This window comes from Propithecus coquereli, unplaced genomic scaffold (genome assembly GCF_000956105.1).
Source record: "Propithecus coquereli isolate 6110/MARCELLA unplaced genomic scaffold, Pcoq_1.0 Scaffold1, whole genome shotgun sequence".
Classification (NCBI taxonomy): domain Eukaryota; kingdom Metazoa; phylum Chordata; class Mammalia; order Primates; family Indriidae; genus Propithecus; species Propithecus coquereli.
Genome location: NW_012133857.1, coordinates 12,743,951 through 12,771,554, shown reverse-complemented (window position 1 = coordinate 12,771,554; position 27,604 = coordinate 12,743,951). Strand labels below are relative to the sequence as shown.

Here is a 27,604-nt window from a genome sequence, read left to right as displayed (position 1 = left end):
TAGTACCGCAGGTTCCTGAAGTGTGAATCCAGAGCCTGGTGGCCTGGCTTTGGATTCTAGCTCTATTACACACTAGCTGAAACAGACCTTTCTTCCTTTTCTGTGCTTTGAATTCCACATCTATAAAATAAGGTACAATAGTGCCCAGCTCATTGAATTGCTGAGAGTCTGGATTACATGTGTTTCCCATTGTGCCAGCACAGAGGAAGGACCTAGTCAATATCAGTCATTGCTGTTATTGCTGTAAGGGATGTTTGCTTCCCAGGTGGGAAGGGCCTTCTCTCTCATGGCTGCTTCCTTTGGGCCTTCTTTCATCTGCCAGACTCTGCTCCCTTCCCCCAGCAGACCTCAGGCCAGTTGTTCACAAAGGACCCCAGTCTGGGAAAGGAGGGTTACGTCTCACTTCCGCAGGAGGTGGAGGTTGGTTCAGTGGTCAGAGAGGCCAGGGGCTCTCATGGCCTCCCTCCATGCCTTCCCAGTGCTCCCAGATACAGGCCAGTTCAAATATTGCACAGACACTAGAGATTGTTACTAGCATCTTTGCTGTAAACAAAGAAAAACATTAGCTTGCTCAAGCCAGAGATTAATGAAGTTAATAATGTTTAAGTATGTGTGTACATGAGTGTATGCACACACATGCACAGGCCATAGACCCCTGGGCTATGGACCTTAGCAGGAGGGTGAGCAGCTTCCTGGACTATAACATGAAGGCGAGCAACTGCTCGGTGTCCAGAGCCATCTGTTCCCATTCTTAACCAAAGGCAGCACCCAGGGAAGCAGGGAGGGGGCCCAGCCTGAGATGTGGCTGAGTCGGGCTTTGCCCAATGCAGAGTCAAAAAGGTAAGGATGGGCCGGGCGCGGTGGCTCACGCCTGTAATCCTAGCACTCTGGGAGGCCGAGGTGGGCGGATTGTTTGAGCTCAGGAGTTCGACACCAGCCTGAGCAAGAGCGAGATCCCGTCTCTACTAAAATTAGAAAGAAATTAATCGGACAACTAAAAATATATAGAAAAAATTAGCCGGGCATGGTGGCGCATGCCTGTAGTCCCAGCTACTCAGGAGGCTGAGGCAGGAGGATCACTTGAGCCCAGGAGTCTGAGGTTGCTGTGAGCTAGGCTGACGCACGGCACTCTAGCCCAGGCCACAGAGTGAGATTCTGTCTCAAAAAAAAAAAAAAGGTAAGGATACAGCACAATGCTAGCCTTTGTCCTTGGTCACACAGCCTCACACCCCACGGCCAACTGTAAACACTATTTTTAACCTCTGTGAAAACACAGTTTCAGAGGACAAGCCTATAGCTGTATTCTCCACAAACCTGTGTCCTAGGTGGAAAGATTGAGACCTGAAAGGACATAGCTCTGGAAGACAGAGCAAGGAGGCCCAGAGCTCAGAGCTGGTGGGAGGGAAGAGGGCCTGATCTTGCAAAGGGTTAGAACCTCAAGACCTGGGTCCGTGGCAATGGACGGCTCTCCAAACTGCTACCTAGGCCTGTCCTCTGTGGCTGCAGGGCAGCTCTGCGCCTGGGCTGGTGGTCCAGGCAGGTCCCATTCTCGCCTGCCCCTCTGTTTCTCCATCTAAGAAATGGAGGCAGGAACTGCCCACCTGGTCTGATTGTTTACATTTCCTATGCATCTACCCCATGTTCAGTCCTTTGTCCAACTCGTCCTTACTGTATACACAGCACACTGTGTGCTCAGTCCTGTGCCCACTATGCCTCCACTGTGCAGCCAGCCCTGTGATCACTGTGTCCCTGCCATGCCTCATCTTTTATCTTTCTCTAGGTTTGGAATGTTTTGTTATTTCTTTGAGAGCTTGTTTGGAGGTTCTAGCAAGGGAGCAAAGCTACTTGTACACCCTTGACCAAAGAACAGTCCTCCTCTATCGGGGAAGGTTGTCCTTCTCGACCAAGCACACAGCTTCAGGAGGGACACATATGGAGCAGTGAGGGAGGAAGGGGATACCCACCTAGCCAGCCAGATCAGCCGAATCAACCCTGAAGATCAATAGGGTGACAGATGTCGCAGCCAGATCACCCTCACATCCAATTTCTTTGAATAAACTTTCTACCCCAATCTCTCACTGCCTCCTCTTTAAGGCCAATAACACTTAGATTTGCTCTTTTGAGGCTATTTTCTAGATCTTGTAGGTGTGCCTCATTCTTATTTATTCTTTTTTCTTTTTTCTCTTCTATGTATTTTCAAATAGCCTGTCTTCAAGCTCATTAATTCTTTCTTCTGCTTGATTAATTCTGCAGTTGAGAGAGACTGATGCATTTCTCAGTTTGACAAATGAGAATTCTTGAATTGAATTCTTAAGTTCTAGAATTTCTGCTTTTATATTATTTCAATCTCTTTGTTAAATTTCTCTGATAGGCTTCTGAATTCCTTCTCTGTGTTGTCTTGAGGTTCATTGAGCTTCTTCAGGACAGCTATTTTGATCTTTGTCTGAAAGGCCACCTATCTCCATCTCTCCGGGATTGGTCACTGGCACCTTATTTAGTTTGTTTGGTGAAGTCTTGTTTTCCTGGATGTTCTTGATGTTTGTGGATGTTTTTCAATGTCTCAGCATTGAAGAGTTAGGTATTTATTTTAATCTTCACAGTCTGGGCTTGTTTGAACCCATCCTTCTTGAGAAGGCTTTCCAGGTACTGAAAGGGAATTGAGTGTCTGGTGTAAGTCACTGGTCACTGCAGCTGTATCAGCACTGGGGGTGCCCCAAACCCAGTAATGCTATTACTCTTGCATACTCCTAGTGGTACCATCTTGGTGAGGTTGGGTAAAATACAAGAGAATTCCCTGGATTTCCAGGCAAAGTCTCTCACTCTCTGTGCTGGGCTGCTGGAGTTGAGGGAGGAGTGATGTGGGCACTTCCTCATGGCCACCAGCACCAGGTCATACCTTAAGCCAGCCCATTCTCACCCAAAGCCAGTGATGACTGTTGCTTGGCTACGTCTGATGTTTATTCAAAGCCCAAAGGCTCTTTCATCAGCAGATGTTGAATCCTGCCAGAACTGGGTCCTTTCCTTCAAGGTAGCATGTTTCCTTCTGGCCCAGGGTGGGTCCAGAAATGTCATCCAGGAACTAAGGCCTGGACTCAGGGGCCTCAGGAGTCTTCTTGGTACTTTATTTTACTGTGGCCGAGCTGGTACCCAAGTTGTAAAACAAAGTCCTCTGAGCTCTTCCCTTTCCTTTCCTCAAGTGGAAAAAGATTCTCCCTGAGCAGTGCTGCCTGTAGTTGGGGGAGGGGTGACACAGGCACTGGCTTTGGCTGCAGCTGCCGGTGTCTCACTGGGTCATGTGTACCCCAAGTCCATGAGCTCTGACCCAGCATAGCCACAGGGATTGCCCAAGGACTGCAGCCCTTGTGGCCCGACTGCCTTATGAATTTAGTTCAGGCCCCAGGCTGCTCTTTGTCTGCTGGTGGTGGGGCTGGTGGGAACTTGGACTTCGGGGCAGAGGATTTCCCTCTGGCTGGGCTGGTCAAAATGTTCCCTCCATGGAATGCCCCATCCTTTAATTGCAACTTGGCTGGCCCTGTGGCCACCCTGGCCTAGTCCTATGCCCAGTGCTCTGTCCCCGTTATGGCTAAAGTGAAGCTGATACAATGTGAAAAGAGCTAGAACATTCTGACTTGAGGATTCTGAACAGAAACCCAACCCCCACCCCTGCCACCCCCATCCCTACCCCTGTGGGATACTGGTCCTGGGCTTCAGGGACATGTGGCTCTGGGGAGGGGGCTCTCTGAGGCACAGGCAGAGGAGAACCATCTGGAGCAGCAGAGACTGCCAAGGAGCTGCTGTCCCTGGAGCGGGAGCTGGGGAACACAGGGGAGGGGAGCTTGGGACTGAGCCTAGGCCCCTCATCCCCTTTTGACTCTTGGGACTGAATGGTGAAGAGGCATTGTGCCCTCTGCCAAATGGCCTGTGCCAGGGGTTTCCTCAGAGTTTCCCTGCCTACCTTTCTCCCCTGGCCTTAAAGTGGCTGCTCTGGGGCACTGCCCTCACTCTGGGGCTAGCCTGGCTGGGAAGGGTAGAGGAAGCTGCCCTGCAGCTGGCTGACTTCACTAGTGTCCCTGGGTCTCTCTGACAAGGTCCCCTGATCAGGCCCCCATTCCCCAGGGGGGTGGGGCCCCTGGTTTCCCACACTCTGTTACTCCCCAGGTCACTAGGGGCTGTGATGTGTAGGGTCACCATGGTAATGAAGTGGGGGCAGGGCACCTAGGACATGGAGCAGGACTATGGAAGCCACCAAGAATGTGGGGGGCCCTGATCCATCGGGTCCCCAGGGCCACCCCGTAGCCAGCAGCCAGCAGCTAGGGGGTGGCCTCAGAGGGCCTCAGAGACCATGGATAAGTTCAGAATCCTTATACTTCAAGCAAGGATTATCATTGTCTACCAAGACCATCACTGATGGGACCTGTGGCCCCACCTCCCAGGCCCATGTCTCTGAGCCCATTCACCAGCTACTCCAGGACCCTACTCAGGTTAGCGCCCAGTGCTGCTGTGAGCAGCCCTCCCAGGATGCCCCAAGACTCTTCTCCACCAGCCTGTTTCAGAGCCCTGTCGTGGGAGCCCAACAGCATCTCATCATGGAAGATGTGACCCTGACTTTACCAGTCTGCACACACAGTGACAGCACCAGTGACATAGCCCAGTATGGATCCTACCGCCCTCGGCTTCAGGTGCAGATTGAGGGGGAGTGCAAGGCTCCAGCTAAGGTCCTGGTAGGCTGGGGCAAAGGCCCCTGCAGCCCTGACCAGATGGCCCCCTTGGGAACCAGGAAGAGTCGGTGGCTACCCTACTTCCTCTCAGGAGACAATGGTGCAGCTGAAGCACAAGGTCCTCATCTGGCTCCAGCCCAGGATCTAGCCCAAGAGCAGGGCCAGGGCAAGTGCCTGTGTCCAGCTCAGGCTCCTGCCCTAGCTACAACTTCTTCTTTTCTGTCACTGGCTCATCCAAATCCAGCTCAGGCTAATACTCCAGTTCTGGATGCAACCTCAAAGTCCACTGCAGCTGAAACTTATACCTGCACCCTTGATCACCCAACTGATACCACGACAGTAACCAAGGGCCTGTCTCGAGACCTCCTCCTCAGGAGGTGTGACAACCAATGGTCAATCCTCTTAGAATCTTCCAAAATGGTCACCTCCTGCCAGGACAAAGTGAATTTCCACTCTAAAGAGGAACCTCCCACCCCAGCACCTACTCCAGAAGAGTTCCCAGACCGTGCCCAGGAGCATGAGGTTGACAGAAAGCAGGCGCCACCCGAGCAGGCTGAGAACCCAGCAGGGAAGCCTCTGGTCTGTACCTCCAGGCCAGGCAGCCCACCAGGCCCAAAGGCCCCAGATACCACCAAGTCCCAGAGGAGTAGCCAGGAAATTTGCAGCTCTCAGCTAGAGAAGCATCCCCCTAATGTCTGCGACAACACCTGCTCCAATATGCCACCATCTGCTTACCAAGTAACCTGCCACAAGGAGTCACCATTCCAGTCTCCCAGGGAAGCCATGCAGATCCCCTCGTCCAGTGCCCCTATCTGCCAGCTTCGAGAAGCTGTGGAAGACCGCGTGCTAGTGTTTGATATGGCCACAGGTGACACCAGGATGGGGTTGCTGTGCCATGATCCTATGGGCTCACGGGCAGTGCTGGTGGGCCTCATGCCCAGCCACTCATCCATCTATGTCCCTGAAAATATGCTGTCTACCCAGCTGTTGGCCAAGCCCATCCTCTCTCCTGACAGCAATCATTCTAGCTTCTGGTCCACCACACCCATGGTGTCCAGCCCAGTACCCTCCAGTATGTCATCTGCCAGCTATCGAGAAGTGGCCCTGGTTCCCAAGGAGGCCAGGCTTAACCTGGATACACGAGATTCCCCTGGTACTGAGACGCCCATCAAGGTTGGGATGCTCAGTGGGCCTGTTCCACTGGGGATGCCCCTCCAACTTGGTGAGAGGATAATGACCCATGTCCCTAGTCCTGGCTGGTCCAAACCTGATGCTGAAAAAAATGAACCTAGTCGCACCATTTGGATGATGGACTCCTCCAGAATGCCAGATGCCTCCATGGCCCAGACCAAGAAACTGCAGTGGATGGAGCCTGCTGCACTAGCCAGCACCCAGGAGGTGCCTAAGCCACTGCTCCAGGACAGAGGCAGCCACAGCTGGAAAGAGGTCATTACTTCTCATCCTGATAACCCACAGGCCGAAGATGCTGGGCAGGCCCCCCTCACTGGGCAGGTCCTCTTTGCTGGACTGCACCCCCTAGATGAGCAGTGCCCCCTTACTGATCAACCTCCTCTCATTGGGCAGACCCCCCTTGCCAGGCAGCTTTCTTTGACCGGGCAGGTACCCCTTACTGGGAAGCCCTCTTTTTCCAAAGAAACCCCCGTCACCAAAGAGCCCACCCTTTCAAGAGGGCCCCCTACCAATGGAGAGCCTGGCCAGGCTTCCACCCAGGAATGTGAGCCCTCAGGCCTGCCTACTCATGTGGGGGTACTTCAGGTGCCCCTGGCCCCTGAGGAGACCTATATCTATATGAATAGAGACAAAGTTGGCATCGGTAGTGCTCAAAGCTCCAGCATGCATCAGCTGACATCCTGGCAACCTGGCAGCTCCCCCAGGGCCCAGGAGGAGCAGCTTTCCCTGATCACATTTACCACACCTGGCACTGGATGCAAAGAACCTATGGCTATGGTGGGCACTGAGTCCCAGAGTGCCCAGTTCAAGCTGACAGCTGAGGACATTACACACTCGTCAGTGGTTGCACACCTTGGTCTGCTCCATGGGGCCTGCTATGAGCTAGCGTCCACCATGGATGCCCTGCCAGTGCGGTCGCCAGTGCTCTGCCACCATTCACTGCGTCCTTACCAGGGCATGGCAGCTGTGGTGATTGATACGGGCACAGGATTCACCAAATGTGGACTGGCTGGAGAGGACCATGTCCTTAGTGTGGTACCTTCACGAGTCCAGCTGCTACAGCACCCAGCCCCGGGCCAGCCTCGGTATGCAGTGCCCGAAAACCTAGAGGGCTCCTACTCGGTGCTGAACCGAGGTGTGGTCTCTGACTGGGATGCACTAGAGGTGCTGTGGCAGCACTTGTTTTACTGCAGGCTGGGCGTGCAGCCTGAGGAGCTGGCTGTGCTCGTGGCCGACTCACCCATCTCACCACGCACTAACCGAGAAAAGGTGGCTGAAATACTCTTTGAGCGTTTCCACGTGCCAGCCATGCAGACAGTGCATCAGGCCCTGCTGGCACTTTATGCTTATGGGCGTACCACTGGGCTGGTGCTGGGCAGTGGCCACGGCACCTCCTATGTGGCACCCATCCTCACTGGGGACCTGGCCCCACTTGACACATACCGGCTGGATGTGGCTGGTGCTGACCTCACTGAATACCTGACTCAGCTGCTGCAGGTAAGTGGCCAATCACTGCCCAAAGCAGGGCTGGTCAACCAGATTAAAGAGGCCTGCTGCTACGTGGCCATGGATATGGAAGCTGAGATAGCCCGCATACAGGCCCAGGCCCGGGTGGACTTTGTGCTCCCAGATAAGCAGGTTATCACACTGGGCTCTGAGCGCTTCTGCTGTCCTGAGGCTCTCTTCCAGCCAAATCTCTTAGGCATCAACCAGCCGGGCCTCCCACAGCTGGCCCTTCTAAGCATCAGCCGGTTGGAGGCCAAGCAGCAGGAGCAGCTGCTGGCCAATGTGGTGCTAGATGGTGGCAGCACCCTGGTGAGTGGCTTCCCTGAACGCCTGAGACAGGAGCTGGGCCCTGGTGCCACAGTGCTGGGCTCTCCCCACCGTGCAGTTGCTGCCTGGCTTGGGGGCTCCATCATGGCATCCCAGGACTCCTTTCAGAGCCTTTGGCTCAGCCGCCGCGAATATGAGGAGGAGGGCCCGTGGGCTATCTACAAGTACCAGTTGTGAGCACATAAAAGTTCTGGTTCTGCTTGCTTTAAGCACTGTGGCATGTTTCAGGCACAGGGTGGTGTGGGAAAAGTGAGAGTCCAAGGCATGGGGTCAGGGATGGGGGCCCTGGTTCTGCACTCTGGAACTCCATGGCCCCTGGCAATCTGCCCTTTCTAGAGAGCTCCAGAGCCCCTTGGCTGGCATTGGCTCTGATCTGGCCTGACCTTTACTGCACCCCAAGGGCAACCACAGAGAGTGGCTGCTGTGGGTTTTGCCCCGTTGCCCTGACAACAAGAGCAATTACCCTTGATTTCCAGCTAGTTGCCATGGCAATTTCAAACATAATGTAATAACCCACACAGCCTGGAGTGAGTCACAAGGTGGGGGGGATAGGAAGGGCAGCCCCCTCCCCTAGCTCCAGAGGGAAAGACTGCTTCCCCTTCCCCATCTTGGGCCCTCTTCTGGGGCTTGAATCTAGCAATGTGGACAACAGCCAAGTAGTTCCAAAGATGGCCTGGGGTGTTGACCCCAAGGGAAGGTCCCTATCAAAGTAGAGGCTTCTTGGGGGAGCTGGCCTGGTAATACAGGTACCTTCTAGAGTCCAAACCTTAGCTGGAGCTCTATGCTGGGTTAGGAGGGGCTTCTGTTGGCCAGCCAGGGTGTGAGGGTATGGGAGTACTGGCCTTTGGTACCCTGGGACAGGGAGTAGAGAGGGGCAGATAAGTAATGCATCCTGAGTGGGAAGCCCAACCTGAGCTGACAGGGGGATGAGGTTTTGTGAATACTGAGGCTCACATCTTTCCTGCCCCTCTGACTTTCTAGATTTGGTGGGAGCCAGAACCGTAAACTTTGGGCTCTCTTCTCCTCCCCAGCTTTCCAACCTGGGTGGCCACCCTGCAGCCAGGTAGGGTACAAGCCTCCTTAGGAGGGTCCTCATAGAGGCAACTAGGCAATGCCAGCTGCCTCTGCTCTTGTCCCAAACTCTGCCCTATGCTGAAGAGCCTCCCCATCCCTATAGCCAGTTGGAGTGGCTAGAAGCCATGGTCCCTGACCCTGTGGGTGTAAGAACAAAGCTTTGAATAGTGGGTGTAAGAACAAAGCTCAGTGTTGGCCAGGTCCATGCCCTGGAAGAACTGAGGATGGCGTTACTATCCCCTGCCTGGAGGGCAGCTAGAGATTGAAGCCAAAACATTGAAGCCAGCCCTACCCTGCATGTGCCTCCCTGTCTGGGTACTAAGGGATAAGCCATGCCTCAGTCCCAGCCCTGGATTCTTGTCTTCAGATTGTTCTACACAAATGGCAAAGACCTGTCTAACCCCACACACATCTGAGAGCAAAGGGCTGCCCTGGTGGGGAGCCTGGAAACAGCCAATGATGTAGGGTTATCACAAACCCTGCCTGCCCCTGGGCATGGTCCAGCCCCTTCCCATGTTCTGCTCTCACAGCTTGATTCAGCCTCCACAATCCTGAGACTTGTGTCAGGCATGAAAGGGACAGACGACTCCAGGGACCCGCTACAGTGTCCACACACACGTGCCAGCAAGCATGCCTGGGTGCACAAGGAATGCAGACACACGTGCCCCTGGGCACCACTGCATACACTGTGCTGTTGCCATCTCCCTTGGCATAAGAGAGCATACACGCACGCACACGTGTGCACACACAGCCTGCCACGTGCTCTCACCCACATGCACAGAGTATGCATAGAATCAAGAAGAGGTGGAGTACTGCCAGCAGCAGGCAGGGCTCTACAGAGCCACCCCTTCCCCTGCCTATAAATTCCCATTCCAGCATCTGTTTGGCTTCCATGCCTGGATAGCTATAACCCTCAGTAAAGACAGAAAACGTGTGTGACGTGTGTGGGGTCAGCTAGCTACACCATACAACTCAGAGACCCATTGTTTCAAGGATAGTGGGCAGATGGCAGGAAGGACTGGGTGCCAGGCCATTCATTCATTCTGCAGACATTAGCTGAGCATACTGAGATGAGAAACAGGCTCTGGCCTGCAGACACCCAGCCTGCCAGAAGATTTCTACCCAGCGTGGGGTTGGTGCCATGACCGAGACCACCCAGAGCTCAGCAAGCTCAGAGGCAGCACCAGCCTGGCCTGGAGGAGTTGACCCTCTACCCAAAAGGCATGGAAGAATGTGAAGGACTCCTCAATATCCCCTCCGGAGGAAGATTTTGAGGGAGCTTGTTTGAAGCAGTCATTTCCCAGGCTAGCCTTCCAACCCCAGTCCCAGCCCCAACTTCTTTACTTGGACAGTCCCTCTTAGCAGCCATGGGTAGCCATGCAGGGGAGCCTCACTCAACATGGCTGAGAGTTTGGGGATGTCCCCCCCAGCAAGGTCACTGGGCTCACTGGGAAGGGTGGGGTGGGCTGGAGCCCAGCTCCAGATACTGAGAGGCCTAAGCTTGGCCTCCAGATGGTCCTCAGGGCTTGTGAGGGGAGTGAGGCAGACATTGAGTGGGTCCATGTGCCTCACTGACAGGGGACAGAGAAATGGCCAAGGACTTCCTTCAGTGCTTCTTCCTAGCAGTTCTGAGCCTCCTCCCTTCAGTCAGGGGCCAGGCCTGGTGGGGCACGTTGGTGCCATAGTTCTCCCGGGTCCCCATATCCCAGCCAAGGCCACCTAGAGTGATGCTGCTCATAAAGTGTTTAAAGGTGATTTGATTGGGAAGAAAGTAGTCACACCATGTCATAGGTGACTTATAGTTGGGGAAATTTGGTGCCACACAGGAGGGGCCTGACTGGGCCAGCCACCCTTACTGGGACTTAAGATTGAGAAAGACTTTGGCCTTGCAGGAGATGGGGGTGCAGTGGGATAGGAGGCTCTGCCACCTATCTGGGGCCCTCACTGTGTTACCCACTGACTACCTTCACACATACCTCTGTGTGTTTACTGCTCCTAGCTAGGGGATGCCAGTCTGCAGGGCAGCCTGCCCTAGCAACTGCCCACATGTTTCTTCTAAGTGGGTCCTGCACTTTGGGTCAGGTTTTGGGAACTGGGAAAAATCTGAGTCCCCTTGTTATCTGCCAAGAGATTCATGTGCAGCTCTAGGACTCAGTATTTCTCCCACATTCTCCATTCCTCACCCCTAACATTGGGCATAGGAAGGCCCCTCCGGCCGCTGCTGCGGAGTCAGGAGTCCAAGGGTCTCAGGGAGTAGTTGAGAGCCCGATAGGAGCCAAGCAGGTCAATGCTTACCAGCCATCCCGCGCTCACCCACCCTCGAGTGGGATTCTGGCCTCAGACTCCGCCAGGGCCGGGGCGGGGCCGGCGGGGAGGCCCCGCCCCCAGCCCGCCCCCGGCCCGGGGTGCGAATCCGTTGCCGGCGAGCGGCTGGCGATGCTGGAGGTTCGCTAGCCGAAGCGGCTGCATCTGGCGCCGCGTCTGCCCCGCGTGCCCGAAGCGAATTCTGCCCGCCGTCCCCGGAGCCCTCGGCGACCCGCTGAGCCCGTGATCACTTCCTCCCTGTGACCAACAGGCGCTGCAGGTGCGGGGAGGGTCGGGCTGGGGGGGGGGGCCTCCCGAACGCACGCTGGGGGGCCTTAGGGGATTGTTTCCCTGGCGTGAGGCTCGGGGTGCAGAGTAGCGGGGGCGCCGCGAGGGCTAGAGGTCCTGGAGGGGGCAGAGCGCGCGGGCTCTGCAGATCCGAGGGACGGCGTGCGGGGTCGGGCTAAAGTTCCCCATCACCTCGGACGGCTTGGGGGTCCTAGGGAGAAGCCTCTGCAGCTCCGAATTGTGAAAACATTAACCCTCGAAGATTCGTGGTCCCCCATGAGGGTAGGGGCCGAGGGCTGAGCCGTCCCTCTCTGTTCCCAGAGCCGCCTCCGGCCCCTCCCAACTGCCCCCGGGCCCCCTCCCTCCGGTTTAGCAGTCACTAATTTCCATGACAACGGAGAGTTCTTTATGGGCGACAACCTGGAGGGGGCTGGGCGGGGCTGCCGCGAGGTGGGGGAGGAGGCTCCTATCCTAGCCTGGGGACCAGCAGCCCCCCAGCCAAAATCCAGGTTCCTAGCCTTCACGTGGGGGGGCCAACCGGGGGTCCAGTGCACGGACCCACGTGCACGGTGGGGGTAGGGGCGCACACGTTCCTGCTGGGAGGTGCGGGGCTTGGTGCTCACACGTGTGCCTCCCGCATGTGTGTTGCTGTGCCAGCGGGGGCGAGCCAGCAGCACTGAGGAAGGGGGTCAGGGTGGCACCACAGTGGGGAGCAGGGACTCTGGCTGGGGGTGGGGGGATAGTGACAGCGCGATCTTCTGCCTTTCCCAGCTTGTATTGTCTGACAGAGACCCTGGGCTCTTGAAACCCAGCCCCCCACCCCAATAGCTCTGCCAAACTGCTTTTGTCCGCACCCCCCCAGGCAGAGACTGCTCCACCTGGTTCCTTCCTAGGGATCAAGGCCCTCTTTCCCTCATGAAAAGCTAAGAGTCTGCAGTAGTCCAGCCCCTGTTTTGTTCCTCCCTGACCCCCAGGCCCAGGCTTCGAGCCTCCAGAACTACCCTCAGAGACCTGGTACCCTGCCCCCACCCTCAGAGTTGATTCCTGCCAGCTGAAGTGACTTCTGGGCCTCAGTTTCCTCCACTGTGAAATTGGTGTCTCTACTCCCATCAGCGTCAGGCTGGTCTCCAGGGTGGGGCAGGGGTCTTCCTTTATTTTAAATTTGGTGTGGACCCCCAGGTCCCCTAGGCTGGCTGTACATATATCTTCTGATGGTGCTTCTCTTCAGCTCCATGCCCTGGCCCACCACTCACGGGCAGGCAAGCCATCCTCCACCCTGGGAGAAGACCACAGAGTTCATGATCTCTATTCAGGGAAACTGAGGCATAGGGAGGAGAAGTGCTGTACAGTTGTTATCCTGTTTCTGGGTTGCTTGTGGTGCTGTTTCTGTTCCTCCTGACACAATCTGCTGTGGGGGTGGTGGTGACAGAGGATTAAGCTGTGCTACGAGAGGGACCCTGGGGACCCAAGGCCTAGAGAGGACAGCAGATGAGGGCGGGGGGCGGGGGGAAGTGACGGTGGGGGTTGGCTGGGGATCTAGGTACAGCTGGATCAGCTGAGGGGAGGGACTATAAAGGGAAGTAGCCAGGTCCCGAGCCTCATTTCCATCCCTCCATGTTTCTGCCTTCCAACAGAAGCCTTACCTAAGGCTCTGTTGGATCTGCTTTACCTAAGCGGCCATGATGACAGGGTGAGGGGCTGGGAAACTGTCCTGTCTGAGGGGCTGCAGTAGCTAGGTTCTTCCCCACCAAGAAGCTGGCCTCTTTTTGACTGTGCCTCCCACGCCAAATTCAGTGTATGTCTGGGGGATACAGGAGGGTGCAGTCTCAAAGGTCCAGGTACCATGTGTAGCTCCTGGCCCAGGGCACATGGCCATGGAGGCCTTTGGGCTCTGCTGGGCATCCATAGGTCCCTTCAGAACTCCTACCCACCTCCCTTTTTCTACCCTTGGTGCCTGTGTCCCTTTTACTTTGTTGCCTCATTGCTCTTCTTCCATCACAGGTTCTGTGTTTGTCTCTCTGTGTTTCTGCCTTTCTCTCTTTTTTCATTTTTCTTTTTATTGAGATAGGGTCTCACTCTGTTGCCCAGGTGAGAGTGCAGTGGCATCATCACAGCTCATTGCAACCTCAAATTCCTGGGCTCAAGCCATCCTCCTGCCTCAACCTTCCAAAGTGCTAGGATTTACAGGCATGAGCCACCATGCCCAGCCCTATCTCTTTTTTCTAAAGTCTCAGTCCCCCCAATTCTTCTTCCTTGATGGGGATCAGGGTCACGGAGCCTTGGGAAAGGAACCAGGTCAAAGTCTCAGGGAATTCTGGAGGAAGGGACCTGAGCAACACCTCTCCCCTCCCCCTCACCTTGTTTAAAACTTTCATTACCATAGCAACCCTTTACTCTAGTGCCTTTCTCTGCATTTCCCCTCCTCTAACCACAGGGAAGCAGGCCCTCCAGTGGATTCTGCTCCAGGAATTCAAAGACTGGGAGGCTAGGTGCCTTGGAGGGGCCAGTTGATTCTTGGTTCTACCTGCATGTTGAGGGCTGAACTTTCTGAATGTAGCACTGTACTGATGCTACCCCAAGACTAGAGAGACCCTCTCCCCCATTGTCTCTCATTAGATGGAAAGAAAGTCAGCTCCAGGAACTACTGACCCTGGTTCAGCTAGAGCCTGAGGCCCCTGACCAATTCCCTGAAGCAGTTGTATGATGGTCTAGAAGCTTGGCCCTGTCTCCTGAATGAGGTCTCCACCTCCCCTGGTCCTGTGAGTGAGGCCTCAGCTGTGAGTTAGGCAGGGCTTGGTTCTGGACATGTCCATTGCAGCAGAAAACTAAGCCCCAGTCCCTGAGAGAGGAAAGTAGGAGAAAGGAGGGTGTGCCTGCAGGCTGGTGTTCACAGCTGCCACTAAATAAGGAGGTGTTGCCTACAGTCATTGGGAGGCAGCTGGAGCCCTCTTGGGCCCCTGGCAACCTCCCTAGATTTACTGCAAGCCCTAGGGCCCCACATGGCAGGGGACTAGGGCAGTAGGAAACTCCTGTTTGTACCTGTGAAAGGTGGGGCCTGAACCAGGCTGACCCTGGTGGAGGAGGGTACAGGACCCCAATGTAGGCTCCCCAATGGAGCCAGATTGCCTAAAGATAGAGTAGAGCCCCTAGGGGACTTTTTATTACCAGGGTACCAACAGACAGAGGCTCCCTTAGGGTTGCCCGAGGCTCGATTCCCTGAGCCCAGTGGTTAGGCCTTAGGAGCAGGCAGTAACTGGGGAGTGCTTGACCCTCAGGCTTCCTGAGAGCCAGCTAGAGGGCAGTTGCAGCACCAGGCTCTGCACTTCCTCCAAGCTCCCTTTGGGCAGCCCCCAGAGCACACCATTCAGTTCTTCTGCAGAGAATGGAGGGATAGCTACATGTTTAGATATCTACTGTGGGCTCTTGTGCCCTCCCATGGCCCCACATGGATCTGAGGTAGAGCCCATGTCCTGTTGCTGGGAGGAGAGTTCTCCACTGGTGGGTGTTGGATTTGGGCCATGGGGGTGAGAAATGCAGACCCTGTTCAGCCTGGCCTCCCCCTATTCTGAGAGCTATCCGTTGGCTGCTTCCAGTTTTGGGGCCAGGGTCCCCTTTGTTGCAGGCAGGTGCCAGGGGCTTGGTGCACACACTGACAGCCTCCCAGAGAGCAGCAGGGTAGCAGATGGTGGAGTGGGTGGGGGTGGAGTGGACCAAGGTGCTAAGTGGAAACAGGGCCCCCCTTTCTTGTCCCTTCACCCTCAGGCCAGGTGGGTTCCAAGTGACCAGTTAGGTTGGTGAGGAGTAGTAGTAATGACTCTCTGAGATCTGGGCAGCCATGGTAGGGGGTAGGGGGGGACAGATCTTTTCCTGTCCCAGGTTTGAGGCCTGCAGGACATGGCTCCAGGCTGAACTAACTGTGAACAGAGGCCCAGCTTTCTGTGGTGGAGTCAGACCCTAAGACCAGACCTGGGCCCCCATGGGCATGAATGCAAATGCATAGCAGAAAGCTGGGGCCAGAGTCAGGGCCAGGCATACATGAAACCTGCCACCCACGCCATGCTGGCAGAGCCAGGAGCTGTTGGAGTGGGGTTGGTGGTAGAGGTTGTGGAAGGTGTCTCAGAAAAGGGCCATTTTGAGTCTGGCCTTGGAGCATCAGGATTGTTTTAGACAATTTGCTGCACAACCTTATAATGTCAGAAATCACGATGAAAGAAGAGATTCAGCTATGGTCTTAGCACCTTGCTCACGTGGAGGCTGCTCCACAGGGAAGCCAAGGTAGGTAGTGCTCTGGCCAGTGCCCACATTTCCTACCATTGAGTGGACACAGTCGAGCTGGCGAGTCACCTGTTGTTGTACATTTAGATAGTTGCTGAATTTTTTTAACGTTATAAATAACTCTGCCGTAACAAATAAGATTCCGACTGGAGGCTTTGGGGGAAGGGCGTTCCTGCCAGAGGGAAAGCAAAGCAACGGAGCTGGGACACAAGGTCCCTCCCAGCCCTCCTGGGAAACCGGCTGGCTGAGGTACTACCCTCCAGCTGAGTACATGGCCCTCAGCCTCCAGCCTGGGAGGGAATGGCTGCCCATTGAAGTCTGTGACAGAACTGTTGCAGGCCCCCTCCCCCAGATGTTATGATGTGGAGATGTGTGGCCGGCAATGGTGGGTGGTTGTGCCTCTGCTCTCAGCTGTGAGAATGGGATTCCAGCCACATGCTCCTCCCCAGCGGATGCAGGGGCAGTGCTGTGTCCATGGTGGCAAAGACATGCAGTCAGCGGCGATCTTCAAAGCCTCTCTCGATCTTCAAAGCCTCTCTCGTTTGCCTCTGCTATGCCTCACAAGATGGCTTAAGCCCTGGCTTCAATAATGCTGATGAAATGCATTTGTATTCCCTGAGCCCAGGCAACTCAAATGAAAGAATAATGGAATTTGTTTCCTAATGCCGAGGGCAAATTTGAAAGAGAACTTCCAAGGCTGTGACTCCTGGGAGGTGGCTGGCTGACCTCTGCCTGAGAGGAAGCAAGTAGCAGCCAGGGTTGGCCATAAGGCTTGTCTGGATCCTGGTCTTTGACTCTGGCTGGCAGAGTCCCTCTTGCTAAGCTGCCTCCTCTGGGGATGGCTTCCTCCCTTGTCCACTACCCTGAGGTTGTGAGTGCCTTCAGATAGGGGAGCATCTAGGTACCCAAGGCCCCAGCTTAACCCCTGCATACAGCAAGTACTAACTGGTGTGGAGGGAGAGCATGCACAGTCAGTAGAAGCAGAGAAATTTCAGTGCAGCCCCAGTGTCACACTAGGAATTATGGAGGTAGACTCTAGGGTCAGGTCTGTGAAGGTCTAAAGACAGTCGCCAATCCCCACCTCTGAGCAAGGGCTGTGAGTGCCTTTTTCTTTGGGTGCTAGACCAGCCCACCAAGCCCTGCAGGTGAGGATTGGGCTGTAATTGGCAGGGTTGCACACCCATGAGACACCGTGTCCCAGGTACAAAAAGTGCCTGGAATCCACTGAACTAGCTGTATCTGGTTGGGGGCCTCATACCTGGACCTGACAGCCCAGGTCCCTTGTGGGCCCCAGCAGTGAAGCACCAGGCAGACTTGTCTTGTTCTTCCTGACCATTACCCCTGCATGCCTCCTGGCAAACCCTTCCTCTCCAAAGTCCAGTCCTAATGTTGCCTCTTCTTCAAAACTTTTCTTCACCTCTCCACCCAGATGGTGATTCTCCCTCTGAGGAATACCCCAAGCATTGTGTCTGAATGCAGTATTTACCAAATCCACCAAAGCAATCAGAGTAAAAATTCTAACAGAAAATTAATAAACAAAGGTTATAAATCTGTCCCTATGACACACAACTCTTTGCTCCAAAGAGAACTCTTACTTTTTTCAGTGTCCTTCCAGAAAAGAGTTTGTGAGTGTACACCAGTATATAAACTTTACAAAATTTACCCAGGCTGGGCATGGTGGCTCATACCTATAGTCAGAGACCAGCCTGGGCAACATAGCAAGACCCCATCTCTAAAAAAATTAAAAAAAAAAAATTAGCTGGGCACAGTGTCATATGCCTGGAGTCCCAGCTACTCAGGAGGCTGAGGTGGGAGGATCGCTTGAGTCCAGGAGCTTCAGGCTGCAGTAAGGTATGATTGTGCCACAGCTCTCCAGCCTGAGCGACAAAGCGAGACCCGGTCTCTTTTTTTATTTTTATTTTTATTTATTTATTTATTTATTTTTGAGGCAGAGTCTTGCTCTATTGCCCAGGCTAGAGTACTGTGGTGTCATCATAGCTCACTGCAACCTCAAACTCCTGGGCTCGAGCAATCCTCTCCTGCCTCAGCCTCCTGAGTAGCTGGGACTAAAGCGATTGCCACCACACCTGGCTAATTTTTTGTTTCTATTTTTAGTTGTACAGCTAATTTTTTCTATTTTTAGTAGAGACAGGGTCTCTACTCGTCAGGCTGGTCTTGAACTCCTGACTTCAAGCAATCCTCCCACCTTGCCTCCCAGAGTGCTAGGATTACAGGCGTGAGCCACTCTGCCTGGCCAAGACTCTGTCTTTTTTTTTTTTTTTTTTTTTTTTTTTTTTTTTTTTTTTTTTGAGACAGAGTCTCACTCTGTTGCCCCGGCTAGAGTGAGTGCCGTGGCGTCAGCCTAGCTCACAGCAACCTCAAATTCCTGGGCTCAAGCGATCCTACTGCCCCAGCCTCCCAAGTAGCTGGGACTACAGGCATGCGCCACCATGCCCAGCTAATTTTTTCTATATATTTTTAGTTGGCCGATTAATTTCTTTCTAATTTTAGTAGAGGCGGGGTCTCGCTCTTGCTCAGGCTGGTCTCGAACTCCTGAGCTCAAACAATCCACCCGCCTCGGCCTCCCAGAGAGCTAGGATTACAGGCGTGAGCCACTGCGCCTGCCCAAGACTCTGTCTCTTAAGAAAAAAAAAGTACCCAAATAGCAGCACCCTCTCCCCACAATTCTGTCCCTTTCTTTTTTATTTAACAATTGTCCTACAGCAGCATACTTTAATCTTTTTAATAGCTACCAAGTATTCTTTAGTATGGCTGGCCTTAATTTTTATTAACATTTTGTATTGTGAAGTATAACAAAAATCTAGGAATGTGCCCCAAATTTGTAATGTACATTTTTACAAATTATTATAAAGCAAACATCTGTGTAACTACCACTCAGGTTCAAAAATAGGCCCTCTAGAATGCCCCCAAGTGTCCTTCATGACTCAATCACAACCCCACCTTTTCTCTTAGAAGGAGCCAGTACCCGACTCCTGGTGCTTATTTCCTAGCTTTTCTTTGTGGTTCTATTGCTGTGTTTGTAACCCTAACCAGCATGGGTTGTTCTGCCTGTTTGAACTGTACATCAATAGATTCATACTATATGTATTCTTTTGTGTTTTTTTCATTTAACACTGTAAGATTCACTGTGTGGTTGGATATAGCTGTAGCTCCTTCATTTCCATTGCTGTGTAATATTCCACTGTGTGACTCAACCACAATACATCCTGCTAGTGGTAGATATTTGGGCTCTTTCCAGTTTTTGGCAGTTATGAATATGGCCACCATGAGCATTCTTGTTTGAGTGCCCTGTTGCATAAGTGTATGCATTTCTGTAGGGCATATATTTAGGAGTGCAATTGCTAGTTCATAGCATATGGTTGTTTGACTTTTGTGGCTTTACCAAACTGCTTTCCAAAGGGGAGAGTTGCTCTCTACCAGCAGTGCTCACATTCTTCACATCTTCATGGACACATCATAGCTCCAGACCTTCAGAGATAAATATCTGGTGGGTGAGTAGGGCCAGGAGTTCATCTTTGAAATAGCTGAAATTTAAAGAATTTGTTTGATAAGTCTTTTTCTGAGCACATATAATACAAAACTATTCCCTGATATGTCAGTTTAATACATTTTTCATATGTGGGGGCTGTTGTAGTTCAGGTAGCCAAGTTGAGTGGCTGGATGTACGGCCAGAAAGGCAGGGGTAGGATCTGAGCCTGCCTAACCTCTAGCCCCTCCTGGTGTGGTCTCTGCCCTTGCCTTGGCCTGAGCCAGCTTGGGATGTCCCAAAGGCAGCCCCTGTATTGTGGGGAGAAGTGGAGAGTAGTACAGCTGAGCCAGACCCCATCCTACCCGCAGCTTAGAGCCCGGCAATGCCGTTTGGGTGTGTGACTCTGGGCGACAAGAAGAACTATAACCAGCCATCGGAGGTGACTGACAGATATGATTTGGGACAGGTCATCAAGACGTGAGTGCTGGGCCTGTCAGGCAAGGGTGGGTGGGCTTGTGGGCAAGGACTGGGGAAGGGGGGTGGAAGGCAGCCCATGCTAAGGGCAGGGCTGAGTGGATACCTGTTGGCTGCAGCGAGGAGTTCTGTGAAATCTTCCGGGCCAAGGACAAGACGACAGGCAAGCTACATACCTGCAAGAAGTTCCAGAAGCGGGATGGCCGCAAGGTGCGGAAGGCAGCCAAGAATGAGATAGGCATACTCAAAATGTGAGTGTAAGGCCTGGGGTCAGGGTGGGGTAGGAGTAGCAGGGAAGGGCTTAGAGGGCAGGTAGCCTCAGGCAGTACCAGCCTCTGGCCAGGTAATCTGCTGTGGCCACTCTAGCTACCAGAATCTCGCCCATGGGTTCACCCAGCCCTAACTACTGGCTCCTCTCCCTGTTGCCAGGGTGAAGCATCCCAATATTCTGCAACTGGTGGATGTGTTTGTGACCCGCAAGGAGTACTTCATCTTCCTGGAGCTGTGAGTGTGGGTCTGGGGTCCAAGGATTCCCCAGTCCCCAGGGCCTTCACCTGTCCCACCCTCTGCAGCTAAGGAAAGCCCCCATTCTGGACCCTTGTGGTCCCAGGTCCCTGTGCCTTGCCCAGCCAGCTGCCTGGTGCAGGCGGCCTGCCCAAGTGTTCCTGCCCCACCCCCGATTCTGCCCACGCCGGGCTCAGGGGCTGGTGTCCCTCAGGGCCACGGGGAGGGAGGTGTTTGACTGGATCCTGGACCAGGGCTATTACTCGGAGCGAGACACGAGCAACGTGGTACGGCAGGTCCTGGAGGCCGTGGCCTACTTGCACTCACTCAAGATCGTGCACAGGAACCTCAAGGTAAGGCCAGAGCCAGAGCCAAAGGGTCAACTGGCAGCTGGGCTAAGGCTGGAGTGGGTAGTACCCTGGGGCCTTGGTCCAGCCTCTGAGGCCCTCATGATGTCTCTGCTTACCCACATGCTATTCCTGGCTGGTGTAGCTGGAGAACCTGGTTTATTACAACCGGCTGAAGAACTCAAAGATCGTCATCAGTGACTTTCACCTGGCTAAGCTAGAGAATGGCCTCATCAAGGAGCCCTGTGGGACCCCCGAGTATCTGGGCAAGCAGGGGTGGGGCAGGGTGGGGGGCAGCCTTCAGGGAGCCTCTGTGGGCAGAGGGAAAAAGTCCCCATCCTGGGAATTGGGTGTAGATGGTTCCAGATCTGGCCAGGCCTGATACTAACCAGCAGACGGACACTTTTGTAGCCCCAGAGGTGGTAGGCCGTCAGCGGTATGGACGCCCTGTGGACTGCTGGGCCATTGGAGTCATCATGTATATCCTGTGAGTGGATGGGCAGACAAGCAGGCTTGCAGTCAGGTGGGGTGGGGACCTGTGTCTGTGGCCTTCCTGTGTGACCCTGTCCCCATGTAGGCTTTCAGGCAACCCGCCCTTCTATGAGGAGGTGGAAGAAGATGATTACGAAAACCACGATAAGAATCTCTTCCGCAAGATCCTGGCTGGTGACTATGAGTTTGACTCTCCATACTGGGATGATATTTCACAGGCAGGTAAGGAGGTGCCCAGCATGTGGGTAGGGTGCAGGGTGGTGGGGAGGCTGGCACTGCTCTCAGCTCTTTCTGCTGGATTCAGCTCCTGCCCCCCAGCCCATTCATCACCTCTAGACATTGAGATGGGGCAGCCATGCCTACCTCCTCCCTGGCTTTGTCCCCAGCCAAAGACCTGGTCACAAGGCTGATGGAGGTGGAGCAAGACCAGCGGATCACTGCAGAAGAGGCCATCTCCCATGAATGGTGAGCAGGGCCCAGGGGTGGGTGGGAGAGGCCAGGGTTCTCCTGATCTCTTTCCCCTTCACACCTAGGAGCCCCCATCCTTGAGACTTTGAGTGGGTAGGGGAACTCAGAACTCACACCAGCCCAGAAGCTCTGCCTGGTAGTCCCCTGGATCCCCTGGGGTAGGGCAAGGCAGAGCCTCCACAAAGGCCCATATCCCCCCAATCCAGATGCACTTGCACCCTTTCCAGGATTTCTGGCAATGCTGCTTCTGATAAGAACATCAAGGATGGTGTCTGTGCCCAGATTGAAAAGAATTTTGCCAGGGCCAAGTGGAAGGTAAGACTTGGATAGCTCCTTTCTTGGCCTGATCCCAGAAGCTCTTTCCAACACTTACAGTTTCTTGCCTGCATCACACCCCTGCAGCCATACAGGTGCTTTTCTCAGGCCATCAGGTGTGGCTATAGCCACTGTTCTTACCTTAAGCAGGAGTGCTGAGCAGCTGGGTTCTTGGCCCTGTGGTGGTCAGAGGCAGCTAGGAGTACCAAGGAAGGGGCTGGATTTGGCCATTTCCAAACACTTGGTCCAGCAAGCCTCACCCTGAGCCTTTCTCCACTGTCCTCCTTTCAGAAGGCTGTCCGAGTGACCACCCTCATGAAACGGCTCCGGGCGCCAGAACAATCTAGCACGGCTGCAGCCCAGTCTGCCTCAGCCACAGACACTGCCACCCCTGGGGCTGCAGGTGGGGCCACTGCAGCTGCGAGTGGAGCTGCCCCAGCCTCTGAGAGCAGTGCTAGCCCAGCCACGGAGGGTGATGCTGCTTGTGCTGCAAAGAGTGATAATGTGGCCTCTGCAGACCGTAGTGCCACCCCAGCCACAGATGGCAGTGTCACCCCAGCCACCGATGGCAGTGTCACCCCAGCCACCGATGGGAGCATCACCCCAGCCACTGATGGGAGTGTCACCCCTGCCACTGACAGGAGTGCTACTCCAGCCACTGATGGGAGAGCCACACCAGCCACAGAAGACAGCACTGTGCCCACCGCCCAAAGCAGTGCCATACCAGCCACTAAGGGAGTTGCCACCCCTGAGCTGGCTATGGCCCAGCCGGACAGCACAGCCCCAGAGGGTACCACAGGCCAGGCTCCACCCTCTAGTAAAGGGGAAGAGGCTGCTGGTTATGCCCAGGAGTCTCAGAAGGAGAAGACCAGCTGAGTGGGCAGCCTGGTAGGGGGTGGGGGATGGGCAGGAGGGTGGGAGAATGGATGAGGGGCTTCTTACTGTACATAGAGTCACTGGCATGATACCCTCAGTCCCCCATGCCCCCGCATCCCAGTGAGGCACACCTGGGGGCCACGGGAGAGCAGTCTCGTCTCCTGTGTATATGTGTATGAGTGGTGGGCAGGCCAGAAGCAGGGCCAGCCCCAGCCCCTGCATGGATTCCTTGTGGCTTTTCTGTCTTTTGCTAGCTTCACCAGTTTCTGTTCTTGTGGGATGCTGCTCTAGGGATACTCAGTGGGCCTCTACTCTCCTTTCCCTTTCTCTTGTCTCACCATTCCCCCAGGCAGGCCCTGCAGGTCCCATAACCTCCCAGGCCGTAAACTTGGGCGGCCTTGCCCTGAGAGCTGGTCCTCCAGCGAGGCCCTGTCAGTGGTCTTAGGCTCTTGCACATGAAGATGGGTGTGCCTGTGGTGTGTGGGCTGCTCTAGGAGTGTATGCAGGCTCATATAGACGATGCAGAAATCTCGGGTAGTATGTTTAAGTCAAGACTGGTCACATGGGGGCACTGCTTGCTAGCTGTGGGGGTCCTCAGAAGTGGAAGAGAATGAGTAGGAAGGTAGAAGCTTCCATCTTTGTCCCTGGGAAGTCCCTCCTACAGTCCTGCCCTCCTGAGTCCTGCAGCAGGTTGCCATATACTCCGAACTTCACGAGCCTCTAAGGGAAAGGAGAAACAATTAAGATGTGGCAATGAGACCCGGGGGAGCAGAATACAGGCCCAGCACCCAGTGCTGTGACCTAGCTGGGCCCTTACCCTGGGCCAAATAGGAAGGGCTGATAGCCCCTTGCTCTTCCTAGATGCCCACTCCCCACAGACTCAGCACACAAGTACTTTCTATTACAGGGGCCTGCCACATGGCAATACCCCCATAGTCTGATTTGGGGGTTTGGTCTTTACAGGGGCAGATTTTCTGCTCTCAGTTCAACAATGAAATGGAGAGGAATCCCCTCTATTTCTACAGCTTACTTCTATCAGAGGCCCAGGTGCCTCTGAGCTATGTTTAGTTGCTTTTGCTGGGATGAGGAAGTAGAATAAGACTCCCCAGTTCCCTGAGGGAGGCTTCTGACAGGTGCCCTTTGTCAGACCTTACCATAGCCTGGACAGGCAGCCACACTGGTCCTCGCCCTTGCTCGGCACTCCGTGGTGGTCCTGCCCTTCTCCCTGCATGCCTGTGGGTCTGCGCTGGTGTGTGAAGGTTGGTGGGCTAACTGTGTGCCTGCTGAACCTGGTAAATAAACATCACCCTGCAAAGCCTCTGGCCACCCTCTTGCCTTTACTTCCTCTGTCCTACTGTGGAGGAGCCCCTGGAAGGCAGTGGGGAGGGGAAAGGCTGGGAGTAGGTTCACAGGTAGTGCTCAGTGCCCTGTGGATTTCGTGGGCTGAGAGTGTGAGAGTGAAGACCATCCACCCCACAGTGAATTCCTTGATGGTGGTGGTGGTGGTCCTTTGGACTCTAGAAATCCATGTACGTTTTGTGTCCTGGGCTGGGCCGAGAGCTCAATTAAGGGCTGCTGTTTTTACTCCTTTTGACCAAGAAACCTTTGTCCTGACTTGGGCATAGAGCTGGAACCCACCCAGGGCCAACCACCACAGGGAGAGATCTTGCTCATGGCCAAAGTAGGCTTCCCTGGGCTGGGGACAGGGTGCAGGGTGGGCATTGCATAAAGGTTCTATGCTGCTCTGTGTTGATTCCTTCTTCCTGTGAACACCTGTGCTTTCCACATAGGCCCAGAGTGAATTCCCATTCTGGGTCTACTTCAGCAGGAGCAGATCAGCTTTGTATTATGGGGCTCTGCCTAAGGTTTCTTCTGGGGAGAGGGCGTAACACTGCTACAAATACTAAGCGTGTAAAACCCCCAGAGAGACTAAGGTGGGCCTGGGTGAACTCACCAGGGATACTGCTCTTTCTCAGGGAGGACCTCACAGATAACGTCTCTGATACGGGAATAATAAAAAGGGTTTATTGGTCCCTGGTCTTTGAAGCATTTGGCCCTCCAAAATTCCAACCCTACTACAGTCCTGGGCATAACTGATCCTCATGGGAGATGAGAGCTAAAGTCAGGGTACTGGCCCTAGCGTCTCCAAACTCGATTGTCCTGTCTTTGTTGGATAAAGCAAGGTTGGCCTGGGGTGCCAGGGACCCCAGAGTTGGGACCTACGTGTCCATCTTTCCAGAATCACCCAGAGCCGAAGACTGAGAAAGTGTATTCTTTTAGTATTCTTTCAGTCTATGGGAACTATGCTGCCAACGAATGGTCTTGCACTGCCCAGAGCCCAGGGGGACTCGTTGTCCCATTCCCTTTCGATTGCGGTTATCTTGACTGTCCCCGAGTGCAGAAAAAGAACAGAGCTGAGGGTCCGGCCCGCCTCGCACCAGCTCTGGCTTGGAAACAACGCTCTGCCTTACCCTGGAAAAGGGCCCAGGCGGCAGCATCGCTGCTCCCAGTCTTGATGCAACGGAGGTGCCAGCCAATTCCTTCTAGGAAACGCCTGAGAGCTACTGCGCTCCGCCCCAGGATTCTCTACGGTCGCTGGGCCGCTAAGCCCAGCCCCTAGTCCCGCCCCCGAGGGTTTGCCCAATCCACACCAAGCATTCAGGCTCCTCCGCCGGTTTGGTGTGGTCATTTCCGGTCCTTTCCCGGAAGTCGCGCAGTGGGGCCAAATTTGAAGCGAGAGTTGGACCTGTTGCAGTTTCCTTGGCTACGTGGGTCCCGGGAGTCCAGACACCATGCCTATCCGTGCGCTGTGCACTATCTGCTCCGACTTCTTCGACCACTCCCGCGACGTGGCCGCCATCCACTGCGGCCACACCTTCCACCAGAAGTGGTGAGTGAACGCGGTGTCGGGACCCGGCGCTCGCCCCAGTACCACTTCGGGACTGTGGGGTGTCGGGCCTCCAGGCGATCTGTCCCCGGAACCCAGACAGGTGATGAGAACCTCGTTAGACGGAACCCCACGGTGCCGGGAGTTAGCTACTCTCCCAACAAAACGGGTCCCAGGCAGGATCGTCTCAAGAGATTTGGAAATAATAGAGACAAAGTGTAGTTTAAAGTGATGGGGAAGTCCAGCATTCCCTGAGCCAGGAGGCACTGAGTGAAGTCCCACATCAGTGTTTATTGGTACAGCAAGCAGTTGTTCTTGGTCATAGAATTATATGTACAGATTATTTGTTTAGGTTTCAAGGCTCCCCAAAGGTTTCAAGAGACCCTTACCTAATTCTACCTATGTGAGCAAACAATTACAAAATTTTTCTAAGATAAACTTCTTAAACCCTAAGTTAAGAATAGACCTGGCTGAGTATACAAGTTAAAGATAAAATTGTTAATTAAGCAGTAACGCATAAAACAGGAACGCTGAGCCTGCATACTTCTCTATATAACAAGACATGTGATCAGGAGTGAAATAGGAATAGCCTTGAAGTTTATGATAGTTCCAGCTGCAGGTTGTCTGCTGGGCTGACATCCCTTGATCAGATCTCTTAACCTTGGTCCCCATGCTGAGCTCTGTCTTGCACAAGCTCCAGGTGCTGGCTTGCAGTCGCCCTTGATCGGTTCAGGGGGCTCCCTTGTTGCTAAGTAGCTTCTAGTCTGTGAACTAATATTCCCACAGAGTCCCTCAAGGCAAAGGTCCTGCAAAGCTCCTGAAACTTTCCATGTCTCTTAACTCTGTTTCCCAACACCACGGGAGCTTCTCGACCTGGGCAGAATTGGGTTAGGGCAGGCTTTCTGGTGGAGGTGATAGCTGAGCTGAGCCCAGGAGACAAGAGTTGGTCCAGTGAAAATAGAGAAGATGCTTCCTTGATCATCTATTCAAAAAGATGTGACTTCAAAACTATTAGCCCGCTTGGGGTGAGCTTTCACCACATTAACGAGCCCTTTTATTTCTTCGAGATAGAAACCTGGTAGGCTTTTGGCTATGGGAGAGTGTTTGTTGTGCTTTGCTTGATGGTTTGGAATGGTTCTATCCAGAGTCATCTCATTGGCCAGACACCCAAGTGTGTTCACTGTGCCAGCAAACCCAGCTTAACATGGAAGGGCAAGGAGGTGCTCCCACATCCAGGGTTCTTGCTGACAGTGACAGTGTAGGACCATATTGTTGAGTGTACAGTTAGTGGGGAAAGATTCTCCTAGCAGCTGTGGACAGGCTGGTTTGGAGCTCCCAGCAAAAGAGATAAGGCAAAATGACCCCTAGGAATCGTGGGTGGTAATAGTCACAGGGGACTTCTGAGGCAAAAGGTCCCAGGAAGCAAAGAGCCAGGCACGGCCCTGACAGCTGCTGGGCACCCCTTACTTGTAAAGCTTTGTTTAGGCAGGTGTTGTTGATAGACTGAGCCTCATGCTGAGGGAGCATCACTATCTGTTAGGCTAGAAATCGAGCTCACCTTTAAGAGTACTGTATTTTCTGTTTGCATGTTCTTTTTCTTCTATCCTTTTACTTTAAACTTTTCTGTGTACTTATGTTTTACATGTATTTCTTGAAAACACCATTTAGTTGGACTTTTAAAATCCAGCTGATTTACTTAAAATTGTTGCAATTACTGATGAAAAGAAGATTAAATTTATCATATTTAGTGTTTTCTATTTTGCCCTGCCTATTATTTCTTATTCTCTGTTTTCTTGCTTTTGTTAGGACTGATTAAATATTCTATTTTTCCCTCAGTTAGTTTAGAAGTTATGTACCCCATTTCCATTCTTTCAGTGGTTATCCTAGAAAGTAAAATATGTATCCTTAAATTACCAAATTTAAGGTTAATCATCATCTTTCTCATTTTCCCAGGCAACTCAAAGAGCTTAAAATACTAACACCCTTTACCTACTTCTATGTTATTGTTGTTGAATACTTTAACTCTATTTTTTTTATGGTAAACACATTTGGGATTTTTTTTCCCCAT

The 27,604-nt window shown here is 53.6% G+C and overlaps 2 protein-coding genes across 7 annotated transcripts in view; both read left to right on the top strand.

Annotated features, from left to right (window-relative positions):
* The first annotated feature begins 11,202 nt into the window (after window positions 1-11,202).
* CAMKV (CaM kinase-like vesicle-associated) lies at window positions 11,203-23,967 on the top strand. Of its 6 annotated transcripts, none has more exons than XM_012659712.1 (12): window positions 11,249-11,400; window positions 19,542-19,650; window positions 19,767-19,898; window positions 20,077-20,151; window positions 20,495-20,504; window positions 20,644-20,764; window positions 20,910-20,985; window positions 21,076-21,212; window positions 21,377-21,455; window positions 21,686-21,773; window positions 22,065-22,176; window positions 22,291-22,672. In XM_012659712.1, exons 2-12 carry the CDS (start codon window positions 19,556-19,558, stop codon window positions 22,647-22,649), a joined length of 1,284 nt encoding a protein of 427 aa, XP_012515166.1. In that variant the 5' UTR covers window positions 11,249-11,400; window positions 19,542-19,555; the 3' UTR covers window positions 22,650-22,672. The 6 variants fall into 6 exon arrangements, with proteins under 6 accessions (XP_012514822.1, XP_012515166.1, XP_012514954.1 ...); XM_012659500.1 differs by having other exon boundaries at window positions 11,252-11,400; window positions 20,366-20,504; window positions 22,291-23,964; XM_012659649.1 differs by having other exon boundaries at window positions 11,255-11,400; window positions 19,767-19,857; window positions 20,366-20,504; window positions 22,291-22,703.
* Window positions 23,968-25,393: 1,426 nt separating this feature from the next.
* The window catches only part of TRAIP (TRAF interacting protein), a 22,858-nt gene continuing 20,647 nt past the window's right edge, over window positions 25,394-27,604 (top strand). Inside the window, exon 1 of the mRNA XM_012647117.1 lies at window positions 25,394-25,539. Within this exon, the coding sequence (XP_012502571.1) occupies window positions 25,442-25,539 (98 nt within the window). The 5' untranslated portion in view covers window positions 25,394-25,441. The remainder of the gene's footprint in view (window positions 25,540-27,604) is intronic.